This window comes from Ruditapes philippinarum, unplaced genomic scaffold, assembly GCF_026571515.1.
Source record: "Ruditapes philippinarum isolate M1 unplaced genomic scaffold, ASM2657151v2 ctg629_1_1_1_1, whole genome shotgun sequence".
Lineage (NCBI taxonomy): Eukaryota > Metazoa > Mollusca > Bivalvia > Venerida > Veneridae > Ruditapes > Ruditapes philippinarum.
This window is the reverse complement of record NW_026858135.1, coordinates 821,773-836,661: the sequence shown is the minus strand read 5'-3', so window position 1 is coordinate 836,661 and position 14,889 is coordinate 821,773. Positions and strand designations below refer to the sequence as shown.

At 31.6% G+C, this 14,889-nt stretch overlaps 1 protein-coding gene and 1 long non-coding RNA gene across 2 annotated transcripts; both read left to right on the top strand.

Moving 5' to 3' along the window:
- The first annotated feature begins 248 nt into the window (after nt 1-248).
- LOC132752252 (uncharacterized) lies at nt 249-2,107 on the top strand. The gene is made up of 3 exons (XR_009628788.1): nt 249-339; nt 1,059-1,146; nt 1,677-2,107. It is a non-coding gene; the product is annotated as an uncharacterized LOC132752252 (long non-coding RNA).
- A 7,461-nt stretch (nt 2,108-9,568) lies between these two features.
- Nucleotides 9,569-13,372, top strand: LOC132752245 (C-type lectin domain family 4 member E-like). Its single transcript, XM_060742562.1, has 4 exons — nt 9,569-9,620; nt 11,450-11,541; nt 12,307-12,400; nt 13,128-13,372. Exons 1-4 carry the CDS (start codon nt 9,569-9,571, stop codon nt 13,370-13,372), a joined length of 483 nt encoding a protein of 160 aa, XP_060598545.1.
- The last annotated feature ends 1,517 nt before the right edge of the window (nt 13,373-14,889 follow it).

Below are 14,889 nucleotides of genomic sequence, written 5' to 3'. Positions count from 1 at the left end.
CTATCTAGGAAATTAACATAATATTATGTTTTGATTTGCAATCGTCTGTTAAGTTAATAAAGTCATGTGATAAATATGTACTGCTTATAGGCATATTTTAGCAGGACATTTTACTAGACTGTTTAAGTATACTTGTAATTTGTAGCAGACATATCTCTAAATATGTTGTACATTTTATAATTTGAAAATATGAGAATTATTATTACAGCATTTCCTGCATTTTACTACAAGATCGTTATTGTTTCAGGAAATGTTACAAAGTGTGATGACGACTGGTTCAAATATAGAGATTCCTGTTACTTTGTGATCTCAAAAAAAATTGGTTTCAAATCAGCAGAGGTAATTTTTATCCATTATAATGGTTCAATTCAAGAGAGAAATACTTTATTATAACAGTCTGCAAACGATAGGTTCATGTAGTATAAAGAAGTAAGATAACTATAAGCAATTCATTTTGAAAAAAAAATCGAAGTTGTTTTGAAAGATCTGATTTTTTCCAAACAAAGGAATGCGAAAATTTCAATTCAGAATGGCATAGCAATATTATAAAATGGATTTTTTCAATTCCGGGTTAAACATTGTTTTATTCATGATATTTAAAGAAATAATTGCCAACATTAATAACAATTATGCAATAAGGGTTTCAGGTATTCGGTCAATAGTCTGTTTGATAAATCCTTATTTTTGGAAATAACACAAGTTTACACAAGAAATGACAATTGTTATCATTAAATTATTTTGTTAACCATTTGTACCTATATCAAACTTGAACCTTACATTTTACAATAATTCTGAAACAGGCACTGAAAACTAAACAATAATTATTAGATTGAACATTATAATGACATGATACTGTTGAAACAGTTAATTAATTAAAACTAAGATTGTGTTACCTGTAATAGCTTGTATCTTTGTGTTTCTTTTTTTTCATCCCGTTCAAGAATTTCTCTTTTCCTCTAACATTTTGTACAGACATATGACCTTTTACTCCTTTTTATACAATAACTTAAAATGATTCTCTACATTTCAAAATCAAAATTTCAAAAATGAAATTTCAGGACGAATGTAGACAACTGAATGCACATGTAGTTCGTTTGGAAACAAAAAAAGAAAATGAGTTTCTGAAATCTTATATGGACAATCATGGTATGAAGTTTTATCTAGATTATGATAAGAAATATTTAAAATGTATTCATATTTTTACGTTATTCTCACCACTTGTATTCCTCTATTAAATGAAAAGCGGAACATGCATACATAAAATATGCATAAAGAGGTGTCAGACAATTGAGCAAGTTTGAATGTTTACATAATCAAAATCTTTAATTCATATAAGCTACTTACAATATTCCCAATTTATAAAGCTTAGTCAACACTAAACTAAATCATTTAACAATACAAAACTGATATATTATGATTTATGCACACTCTTAGTTAACCGTCTACGATGTAGAAATTAATATTTTTGTGCGCATTTCAGTTCTTCACGGTAGATATGACATCGTATACAAACTGTTCAGCTAATCGAATTCGAGAACTTTATTTGCATTGTTATGATGATGGGTATTTACATTCATATCAAATGAGTTAAATATCTGTAAAGGTGTTTCTGCCAACAGAAGTACCGTTGTTTCTTTTCAATTTTAAAACTTTAGTCAGATATAAATCAATTTCAGATATAAAAACATACTGGATTGGAATTACTGACGTCGAAAAAGAAGGAGTGTGGAAGTTATCAGGTACAGACAGAATTGTACAATATACAGACTGGAAAGGCGATGAACCAAATAATGTAGGAGGAAATGAAGATTGGTCTCACTCAATGGTTCAGTTGGGTGGATGTACCTTGCGAAAGAAGTTACCCAGCTATTTGTGAGAGACAGAGAGAAAGAGAATAAATAATAAAACATTTGGAATGTTTATCCTATTTGTGTAAAAAAAAACTCATGAAGTTTCTTCTTTTTTGTTAGTTCATGTTAATACTAAGTAGCATATTGCTTCTACCTAGAGTAATATCATAAGATTTACAATGCCAATCATGAAGATATTTAACGTATCTATGTTCATAACCGTTAAAAGTATGTTTGCATTTGAAACGAAACTTAAATAAAGATTCAATATGAATAGAATTTGACCTAGTTAATCGCATAATACCGATAACTACTTAATATATAACAACAAATAATAGCAACCCTGAAATGGAGTTCAACTCAATTTATTCCAGTTACAATTCAGTTTTTATGCTTGGTCCTCAAGCTTGGCAATTCTGTTATTTCAGGAACTTTTTTATGAATATAACATTTCATATAACACTGAACAGCAGCAGCAGCAACAACAACAACAAATTCCGCCCATTTTAACAAATGTTGGTTCTATCTCTGTGACGGGTCTACCTATCAGGCTTAACTTGATAACTAACATGTAAATACGTAATTTTCTTCTTCAAGTGATTAATTCCACATGATTTCCTTATCAGCAGTGAGAGACATTAACAAATCAATGCTCTTTTTTTTTGAAAAGCAGACAGCAGCATTTTAACATATATTTTCATATAAAATTTTTAAAGGGAGACAACCCTGAACAACCAATTGGGTTATTATGAGGTGAACATTTTGTGAAATTTAAAATTAATTTTATTTAAAATAGCTTTTACCATGAAATGTGATTTTTTTAAAAATTTCAGAAACATTAATTATGTAATACGCCCTATATTTTTAAATCGTATGAAAAATTTTAAAATCATTTTTATACCGCTGCATGTGAAGCGTCACTTTTTCAGCAATAGCCGAACTAAACCAAACATTACAGTACGATTGTGACAATATATGCATGTTACTCATAAATCACTGTTAATAGTTTTTTTCCTTTAATTTGCGACATGACAATTTAAAGCTACATTAAATAAATTTCATGAAAAAGGAAAAAGCTACATATCGTTAACTAAATATGTTTCATATCGATCTCCGTGCTTATTTTGGTGTCCAGACAACCAAAAAGAGTTTCATAAGCCATAAATCTACAACCTCATTGTGGCTAAATTGGAAGTACAATTTCTATTCGCATGAGAAACTCCGCCTTTGGGTCATCCGTAAATCATTAGAAAATCAACAAACATTTGTAAATAGCAGTCTGAAATTAACGGTATATTTCCGCATTATATAACGGATGTTTTCATACCAATTCAATCTTTTTATGAGATGATTACTTTTACTCTATCTTATGTCGAGAGTAAATCAATTATTCTCTAATCTACTATAGCAAAAAAAACAACAACCAATACATAGGAATAACGCTTAATATTTGGTAGTACATATTACAAATCAATAGAATCAATCGGTATTTATCTGTATCTGTTAAGGGGGCAGGGGACCTAAAAATGAAAAATTTTGTATTTCAGTGTGACCAGAAACACAATTCCAAATATTTCAAAATCTGTTTCACAGGCAGATAACCAGTTGCACAGCATTATTCAATGATATATGACATACATTGAAGAAAATAATAGTTTGCATGCATTGCTCCTTCAAAAAATGACTGACAGCAATTTATATTTACCCCCACCCAGCCAAAATCACACCTAAAATATACCAATATAGGCAATCTTCATGAAGGTGCAGCATACTCCAGAATCCGCCCGATTCCTTTAAAAATATCAGTAACACGCAGTGCAAGCTATGGCATTTTCAGAAATTACAAATAAAGTGTCTGTCATACGTTTAGATTTTTCACAAAATTTATCTGAAATTTCTTACTTGTTTGGCGCCAACTGTCAAAGCTTGATTTTTAACTTTTTCACCTCCATTCGGAGAGTCAGAAATACATACAAAGCTACCAAAATGCTTAGTTTCGGGTAAAAACTCAAAAATATATCTCATTTCCTACATACAAACAAGAAAGAATTACAATGACAGAGAAATATCAGAAGTTATCAGTACCTTCAAAACACCATGTCTGAGTTATTTAAAAAATTTGACCGGGGCCTTCATTCGAATATGTCCCCTGCCCCCTTATGTTCTTGTATTTGGGATTCATCAGATGTATAGCATTGTTGCTTTCGCTTCCGCTCAACGAGGGGCAACACTTCCGCCCAACGAGGGGCAACACTTCCGCCCAACGAGGGGCAACATTTCCGCCCAACGAGGGGCAACACTTCCGCCCAACGAGGGGCAACATTTCCGCCCAACGATGGGCAACACTTCCGCCCAACGAGGGGCAACACTTCTGCCCAACGAGGGGCAACACTTCCGCTCAACGAGGAGCAACACTTCCGCCCAACGAGGGTCAACACTTTCGCCCAACGAGGGGCAACATTTCCGCCCAACAAGGGGCAACACTTCCGCTCAATGAGGGGCAACACTTCCGCCCAACGAGGGGCAACACTTGGATTCAAGGCAAGCATTCGATATAAAAAGATATTCAAACAGAATGAAAAGAATATATAATCTTCCTTAATCAAACTTTTACTATTACAAATGATTCATATTAGGTTAAAACATAATCACTGATATATAAAGTAATAATTTCAAATCACTATTTGATGAAATAAATTCAAACAACAATTTGATGTGATAATTTCAAGTCACAATATAATGTAATAGCTTCAAAAAACATGGCTATTGATTAATAACAGTGTCAATTATAAATGAAGATTTTATGACACAGATAATCGGTCCTTCAAAGAATCTTTTCAAAGAAACGTTTTAGATCTAAGGCTTCACTCATTCGTAAAAAATCAGCGTAACACAAAATACACAAGGTAACTATTATCAAATTTCCCAGAGAACAATTCTTAGAAGCAAAAGTATATAATAATCTTTTCAAAATATCAGGAGAAATAGGTTGTTTTTTCTGCACTGGTCGACATACTTTCCTGACACAACCTTCCAAACATAATTTTAACCAATTCTCTTTACACGGATTTTCTAAAGAAGCTAACTCGTGAGCACAGTTAATAGCATAAAAACGCTTATTTAATTTTGATTATCCCATCAACCCACTCATTCTCGAATGAATTAAAACACTAATACCAGCTGCTACCGTTACATTGTGAGGCAGGCAAAAAAGAAAACTTATACCGTACACCATTTTGAAAATTTTCAAAAGAATACTATAATTACGTATCGTATGTTCTTTGCTTGACATCACAGCGTCTTTCACTCTCTGAGAAAAGCTCCTGGTTTTTAGGCAAAAATCTATACATTTCTTGTACATCTAACCAACGTTGACTGGTTAAAATGCCTGTAAAAATTGACAAACAATAATAAAACAAAATATTTCATTATGCTTAATTATAGCATTGCTTTTCACAAAAAAAATTGACCTTTAAACAAATCATTAAAACATAAAATATATAAGTCAAAACTAACAACATTCTATTCTAGCAACAATAACCATACTAGTAAAGTACATAGATCCAAAAATAGTTGCTTTGTTTCTGACTTGAACATATATATCCTTTGGATCATTAGACAAAAGTATTTCACAAACAAATTGCTTAAGATTTGATGTTTCCCAAAAATCATTGGGGAAAGGCTCGAAGGCCAGTAAGGGGCTACTAATGTACCATTAGCTTTAGAATATAATAAATGGTTTAAAGACTTTGGTATCAAATAAACTGGAGGAACAATTAAGAATATCATTGTTAGGTTGCATCGAAGTTTCCCAAAATTCTAAAGCATATTTTAATCGACCTTTAACTGAATAATCAGAAATATTAATACTACTTTCTGTATATTCACAAAATATCTCGTGATAACAAAAATGTGAAAAATTAGAGTGCAAATTATCAAAAACAAAAAAAAACAAAAACAAAAAATACTTATCATATTCAAAAGAAGAGTCTTGTAATTCATTGTTTATTAATCTTGACTTCCTGCTTGTCGCATTCAGGTGCTCTTGACTCTGTTGAGGTACCCATGGGTCTTGTATATGGACCGGTTCTGACATGTGTACATCCAGATGCGATGTGTCCCAACTGTCCACACTTGAAGCAAACGACTGTTGAGGGAAGTTGTTGTTGCTATGATGATCCGCCAGCCATGGCCAATCAAGATTCTGGTGTTCGGCGAAAGCTACGAAAATTAAACTGAGAGCTTTGGTTAGAATAAGTAGACAATTTGGCCTTTTCGATACGAGCTTTGGCCCGGTCTTCAGCTTTACGAATTCTTTTATCGTCACCAGAATCGCTAGCCACATCCAATTTCTCATACTTTTGAATGGTGGCCCAACCGGAAGGAGAATTGTCAGCAATTCTGATCAGTTTATTTCTAATTTTAATAAGATGTTTTGCTTCAGAAATATACTCATGAGCTTTGCCTGCATTTCTTAGCGAAATAGCCTTATCAATACTGTCGAGCGTATTTTCTTGCATATCAGACCGGCGTTTCCGTTAGTTTTACCCATGCCGGAAATTTCATCTGGCATGGGGGTTCCAGATAAGTCGCGTGCTGTACAATGGCACGATAAAGATGACGTCATTTTACCGTTATGAATGATTTTGTGATTCATACGCTGTTGAATGAAAGTAGTTACGATTGAATTGATATAAATTTTCATTGAAAATAAAGATAAAGAATTTAAAATATAATGGAATATGGTAGAATATGCAAGAAAAAATATCTGAAATATGTATGCGGTTCGGATCGGAATATCCGTCCCTCGGTCATCCGCCCATTGGGCGGTAACGAGGCTCACCTCGGGACGGATATTCCGATCCGAACCGCAAAATATGACAGATATTATTAATCAAGTTCACAATTGAATTGATACTGTTTATTGTAAGATAAACCCTTTAAAGTAACAGATGGATTTTTTCTAACCTTTTTTTTGTAGCTTCTGCAATCCACTCTGTATCAGTCTGAACGCTCCTCTTAAAGTCGTTGAATTTAGAATCAAAATAATTCTTCAGTTCATCAACAATTTCTGCTCTTTGTGACGATTCTCCACGTGGCTGAGAATACCGATTTTCTTCATCACTCATACTTTCGTATTTAAACAGGTTATTTAAGTACCACCAAATGCAAGCGTAGAGTGAAGAAAAACCGCTAAATCACTATATATATACCCCCACTAGCCCACGAAATACACGTGCACCGTTAAAAGAAAATATATAAGGTATTACTCCATATTTAGACCACAGCTGTTTTCTCTCGGTCAATCAGAGAGGTTTAAAAGTGTTTGATATATCCCACACGTCACAGTGAAGTGTTTGATATAACTATCATCTTTGTATTCAACTGAAAGCAAAAAACCGTTATGTGCACGCTTTATGCGGGAAAAATTTATATGTTTAATATTATAGTACAGAAAAAATTAATTTCGACATTTCATCATTTTACAAGAATAGTTGCTGTTTTTGTTAATAAGAAAAAAAAACTAGCAATAATGAAGAAAAATGCGTTTATCAATCTATTTTTACGACCGCTTTTGTGCTAATATTTTCAAGCACTGTGATTTCAATAATCGTATCCTGAATTATGCCCGGTGCACTCTTAATAGCAGACATTGTAGATGTACATTCATTTACTGGTTTGGGAAGAGGAGATACCACTGGTGGGCGTTTAGAACGGTGACTGGGCTGCGGTTTCAACGCTAAGGAAATGCTATGCTTTAAAGCTTCAGAGGGACGTTTGTAATATTTTTTAAGTTCATGAATAAGGTAAAAAAGCCATTGCAGGATGTATATAATGCATACAATAAATAAACGAATCTATAAGTCAAGAATAATATTTTCAACTTCAGCCGGACAACCAATAAATACCCTGAACCCTAGAGTTTTTAAGGAAAACGTTTAATAAAAGTTACCTGCCCGTTTCTCCAACAAGCCCACTCTTGATAAGCAGCAATCGCCAATGATTTCTGTCTAAGAGTATTTTTCGGTTAGCGGTCTTGCTTCTCCACTTCTCGTACTGTGATATGTCATTAAATCATTTAAATGAGGAATCAACAGGAATAACAACAAAATCTCTCAATTTGCGAAATTGTAAGGTTATTACATTTATAAATGTTAAATCCTTTCCAATTTTCTTCTGACAGCACCTTTGTGATAGAAATTAAAAATGGAATATGATATCTATCATTCATAAGAGTGTGTATTCAGTAACTTATGAAAGAACATGAACTATGCTATTTTCTCGTGCATTTGTTTTGCCTACAATAAGGCAAAATAGATTGAATAAGAAATATTTCGATATCCCTATGTAATTGTCGGAGAAAAAAAAACGTTTACGCATGTTTAATCTTCACCTTAAACAGAGAAAACTACCTGTGGTCTAAGTCAGATAGATCGCTCGTACCAGTTGGATGTGAGATTTATCAACTCGCTTCGCTCGTTGATAAATCTCACATCCAACTGGTACTCTATCCTATACTTAACTTACAGGTACAGAAACCATACATAAACACTCATTCAAGCTATATCCGATACGAGAATAATTTCATTTTTTAAACATCAGGGCTAACGACCGTGAAACTAAAACGGTAAAAGTTTGTTTGCACAAGAATATCGCGTATTTGCTATGATCCACATGGTTACAATTGATTTACCATTGTGACATAGCGCATACACCAGCTAACTTTACAAGTCTTCATTTGCATGTACAAATTCGTATACGTACTTTAATGTTACCGTGGGGTCTTCCTTTTAAAATAAAAACTTATGAACATTTTTTAATGAGATTTACAACAATACTGTTAAAGATGTTCATGAAACTATAGAATGCTTGTTTTTTAAGCTGACGAAAAACTATGTTTACATATTTTATTTAATGTAGCTTTAAACTTTTGTATAAGTTAATGTAAGACTAATTCAGTGTGATGACATGTGTTTGTATTTACAATAGAAGAATTACGGGTGTCCATATATTCCTTTAATTGAATTTTTCTTATATCAATACGAAATACATTTGCTCGAGATTTCAAATCTGAAACGTTGTTTATATTTTCTTATATTTATTATTACTTTCTATTCTCTTTATTATTATTAAAACTGGCCTGAACCAGACATCATGCGTCTCTACAGATAATTATCTTCAAGAAACAAAGAAAAAATAACAAATGGCATTCCGCAAACGCAAGATAGCTTTGTATTATTCATTACAATATTTGGGCGTACAGAACTAAAACGTATTGTTTGTAAGTCATCTGTTGTTTTACATGTTTACTTCATCATTGTTTTAACTTTTCTATTGTTGACCAAAGTATCCGGTATTAAGAAGCTGAAAACGCTCATTTGAAAGAGTAAATGTGATATTGTATCAGAGTTTCATAAGGAAAATATATTACAATTTATACCATTCGTATGCTATTTAAGAGTCAAATTGTTGAGACTAAGTTGAAATTGTTTCGACGTTTAGCAAGTTGTTACATCTTTCTAAGACTTGAAGTCTTCAAACGTTTATTTCAACATTACTCTTACCATTTTCCGATAAAATGGCTATGAAAATATTTTTTCATATTAGCATCGCTATATTGTGTGTCTACATTGGTAAACTGCCGATTTGTATTATACAATTCAGACAATTCGGATACAAAAGTGGACGTGGTATCTCACTTTGATGAAGTTAAGAAAATGTTAAACAATATCTTGTCAAAAGTGAATGCCATTTATGAACATGGAAGTGGTAAGGATTGTTCTACATTAAAATTATGAAAAGACATTAACTAATTATATTGATATAATTTGCAAACAAATTAGTAAATAAGTAATTGAGCTGATTGCATGAAAGGATGAGTGTTATTTCTGTTTTGTATTACAAAGGAATACACGTATTTCGATATACTTCAGTAAATAGAGGATATTGAATGAGTGGAAGTTTAATACTGAATTTATTGCACGAGTTGAATAAAATTATATTATGCGAGCCTCTGGCGAGCATAATATTATTTTATTCAACGAGTGCAATAAATTCAGTAATGAACTTACACGAATTTAATATTCTATTTATCACATACCAAAAATAAAGACCGTTTAAGGTGAAATAAGAGTCATATTTCATTGACGCGCCTATAGTATAACGCTAACATTTAGCGCGTCTTTACACTATGTTTGTATAACGCTAATGACGTCACGTCAAAATATATGCACGGCCGTGCAATACCATATTTACGGAGTCGCAAAATCGGCACGGTGTGTGATAAAATATGATAACAATATCTTGAATAGTAAATAGAACTCTCACACTTAGTTTTAAATGGTACATATGACACTTTGCAGTCAAGACATGAATCAATCTACATCACGTTATACATAGAGGATATTGAATGAGTGTAAGTTTAATACTGAATTTATTGCACGAGTTGGATAAAATTATATTATGCGAGCCTCTGGCGAGCATAATATTATTTTATTCAACGAGGGTAATAAATTCAGTAATGAACTTACACGAATTTAATATTCTATTTATCACATACCCAAAATAAAGACAGTTTAAAGTGAAATAAGAGTCATTTTTCATTGACGCGCCTACAGTATAACGCTAACATTTAGCTCGTCTTTACACAATGTTTGTATAACGCTAATGACGTCACGTCAAAATATATGCACGGCCGTGCAATACCATATTTACGGAGTCGCAAAATCGGCACGGGTGTGTGATAAAGTCTTTTATTTCATGCTTACCAGTGTTGTATTATAATATATCAGATGATTATATTCTGATAATCCACTAGTGAAATTTATCAAATATAATTTTCACTGTAGCCGGACTATATCTGAATGCGGATGAAAAGAAAATCATAACTAAATGGAATAACAGGTAGAAATAAATGCCGTCATGCCTTTAAGAAAAAAAGTCGATGTCATCATACATCATGTTAAAAATCTAACAAAAGTAGAGAAATTTAACAGACCTATGTTTCAAAATTGATGATGTGACGTCATGATGTGATAACCTCACAAAGAGAATGCGCGACGTTACGCGGCAAAATCAGTAAAAAATACTTAAAATCATTTAAAAAGCATAAAATAAAAAGAAAATTTATTTGTTTTACATATAAGATTGATATATATTTCATTCGTGGACACCAGCTATTTTTTTCTATTTTTACTCCACTCGTGAAAATATTGCATCTGGTGTTCAATGAAATTATAATTCAATCAAACAAATATCCTCTATATCATATTGTATAAAAACATAAGTGAATAATATAATAAATATTGGTTTGATTAAAGTCCATAACAAAACGTCTTTGGAAATAAGCATTTACAACAAATAAAGCACATTTTCTAGGAAATTAACATAATATTATTTTACTGTTTTGATTTGCCATCGTCTGTTAGATTAATATAGTCGTGTGAGAATTATGTACTGCTTATGGACATTTTAGCAGTACTAGTATAGTTTGTAATAGTCATATCTCTAAATATGTTTTATATTGTATAATTTGAAAATATGAGAATTATTATTATAGCATTTTCTGCATTTTTACTACATGATCGTTATTGTTTCAGGAAATGCTTCAGAGTGTGGTGGTGACTGGTTCAAATATAGAGATTCCTGTTACTTTGTTATCTCAAAAAAAAATAGTTTCCAATCAGCAGAGGTAATTTTTCATCCTTTATAATGGTTCAATTCAAGAGAGAAATACTAAAATATAACTGTCTGAAAATGATAGGTACATGTAGTATAAAGAGTTCAAAGTAGTATAATTATAAGCAATTCATTTTGAAAAAAAAATCCAAGTCGTTTTGAAACATCTGACTTTTTCCAAACAGAAGAATGCGAAGATTTCAATTCAAAATGACAAAGCAATAATACTAAATCGATTATTTGAATTCCGGGTTGAATATTGTTTTATTCATGATATTTAAAGAAATAATTGTCAATTTTTTATTATTCACGATATTTAAAGAAATGATTGCCAACATTATAATAACCATTATGCAATAAGGGTTTCAGGTGTTAGGTCAACAGTCTGTTTGATAAATCCTTATTTAAGGAAAAAACACAAGTTTACACAAGAAATGACAATTGTTATCATTAAATTATTTTGTTAACCATTTTTACCTATACCTATACCTTACATTTTACAATAATTCTGAATCAGGCACTGAAAACTAAACAATAGTTATTAGATTGAAAATTATAATGACATGATACTGTTGAAACAGTTAATTAATTAAAACTAAGATTGTGTTACTTGTAATAGCTTGTATCTTTGTGTTTCTTTTTTTTCATCCTGTTCAAGAATTTCTCTTTTCCTCTAACATCTTATACAGACACATGACATTTTAATCCTTCTTATGCAATAACTGAAAATGTGTCTTTTAACATTTCAAAATCACAGTTGCTTTAAATGAATTTTCAGAACGAATGTAGACAACTGAATGCACATGTAGTTCGTTTGGAAACAAAAGAAGAAAACGAGTTTCTGAAATCTTATATGGACAAGCATGTTGAAGGTATGAAAATCTGGAAAGAAAGTGATCCCTCGGAAGCATTAATCACGACAAAATTACAAGAGAATTGCAGACTCGGTTTGATTGAGTCTGTACATGAGGGATAATGTAAAGTGCAACATCCCTCACGCCCCCTAGTACCGGATTGAGCAGTACTCAATTCTCAATACTTAATAGTGCTGGCATCAATGAGCCCGAATGACCAGAAAAATAAGTTTTATCTAGATTATAATTAGAAAGGATTAATTAAAAAGATGTATTCATATTTTACGTTGTTCTAGCCACTTGTTTTCCTCTATTAAATGAAGAGCAGGCAGAACACGAATACATAAAATATGCATAAAGAGGTGTCAGACAATTGAGCAAGTTTGAATATTTACATAGTAATCAAAATCTATAATGCAAAAAACTACTTACAATATTCACAATTTATAAAGCTTAGTCAACACTACACTAAACCATTAAACAATACAAAAAATGATATATTATGATTTTATGCACACTCTTAGTGTAAAAATTGATATTTGAGTGCGCTTCGGTTTTTCGCGGTCAATACGGCATCGCTTACAAATCGAATTCGAATTCAAGAACTTTATTTGCATTGTTATGATGAAGGGTATTTACATAAATATCAAATGAGTTAAATATCTCCAAAGATATCTCTGCCAACAAATATACCACTGTTTCTTTTCAATTTAATAATTTCAATTCAGATATTGATCAATTTCAGATACAAAAATATACTGGATTGGAATAACTGACGTCGAAAAAGAAGGAGTGTGGAAGTTATCAGGTACAGGCAGAGTTGTACCATATACAGACTGGAAAGGCAATGAGCCAAACGATTTCAGAGGAAGAGAAGATTGTGCTGTATTACATCATCACACTCAATGGTCCGGTTGGATGGATGTACCTTGCGAAAATAGTTACCCAGTTTTTTGTGAGAGACACAGAGAGAGAGGGACTGAATATTAAAACGTTTCGAATGTTTATCTTATTTTTGTAAAAAAAAAAAAAAAAAAAAAAAAAAACATTACTCATAAAGAGTTTCCTTTTTGTAAGCACATCTTCATTTGGAGGTAAATAAAATGCATAAATTTAGCAAACATTCCTAAAAAGTATCAGTTCAAACGTCAACGAGATGAAAAAGAATAAAAAGTGCAGGATAAGGTTTTTTTTAAGTAATTATGAATTTTTCGTACATTTTAACATTGTATTCTTAATCATAAAAGCATTATACTGACACAACGAAAAAATCTTTCAACATAAATATCGACTTAAATGCAATTTTTATACTTTGATCATTTTGTAGAGTTGAATGAATTACTGCGAATGAATAACGGCATTTATTTTCCGTTGCAAAACCCGTATTATTGACATTGATAAATAAATGAAATAAAACAAAATAGTCATTTACATAGTATTCAAAAGTAGTGTTTTAGAAATAAACAGTAGCAACATACATGTGTATATATTCCATGATTTGCAGCGTTGTGGCAACTTTAATATGTACACATAATATTGTTGAATCTTGGCAGAAAAAAAAGAAACATTGTAAAAAGTTTGTTTTAGTGTAATGAAGAATCCTGTTCCACTTCATATGACTGAGGCTGAATAATATTTTCGCTCATCTTGAAATGCTGTAAAGCCATAAAAAAATAAGAGAAAAAAAGAAAGAAAACTCCAGCAAAGCAAAAACGCCATAATAATAGAGTAAATTCCCTTTGAACAGTTTTTCTAGGGCGTTATACGGATAACCGCATATTTGTGAATTAGACAGATTTGTATATTTTACCGACAATACACGAGATATTCAGGAAAACAATACCATAATGAGACGGCTGTCAGAGTGGCTGTTGTTATTCTCTTGGCTACGCTTTCGGGTAAAACACCAGTTCCAGGGTTGACAATATCCACAATTCCCCCAAACATCCATATAAAATGTGACCATATAACTTAGCAAATGAATGATGTTTGCATTATGTTACAGTCAAATTATATCAATCTACTATATATTTACTACTTACTTTTTGTGAGGTTAAGATATAAAGGAAGATAAGATACGATAAAATCTATAAGAAAAGTCTAAATTGTAGAACTTTTTACCTATAACGAAGGGAATAACTAAAAATTATATATCTTGTTTATTTAACTTTTTCTTTCAATACTAAGCACTAAAATAAAATAAGTGAAATATATTAACGGCGTGTTTAAAATACAGGACACAGTCTATCCGTACATATTTATCAAATAATATAATGGAATTTTTCTTTTTCTATCTTTTATAGTACGGCAAGGAATGGGAATCGGCATCAAACATCAACTATTTTTCAACATTATATCCGTAATGGACAAATGATTCAGAACTTCAAGTCTTATAAATATGCCTATTTATTGATATATACTCTTACAGTCCATTGATGAGAGACGATTGCATCTTTAGCTCCTAATTTCTTAACATAAGAACATAAATAGCGTGGCCATAATGTTGT

Bases quoted from the DNA above. Each gene is read 5' to 3' on its own strand.
- LOC132752245 (XM_060742562.1), top strand. From the start codon at position 9,569: ATGTTAAACAATATCTTGTCAAAAGTGAATGCCATTTATGAACATGGA. The intron at 11,542-12,306 runs GTAATTTTTCAT...ATGAATTTTCAG, and splicing joins ATAGTTTCCAATCAGCAGAG to AACGAATGTAGACAACTGAA. The intron at 12,401-13,127 runs GTATGAAAATCT...GATCAATTTCAG, and splicing joins TATGGACAAGCATGTTGAAG to ATACAAAAATATACTGGATT.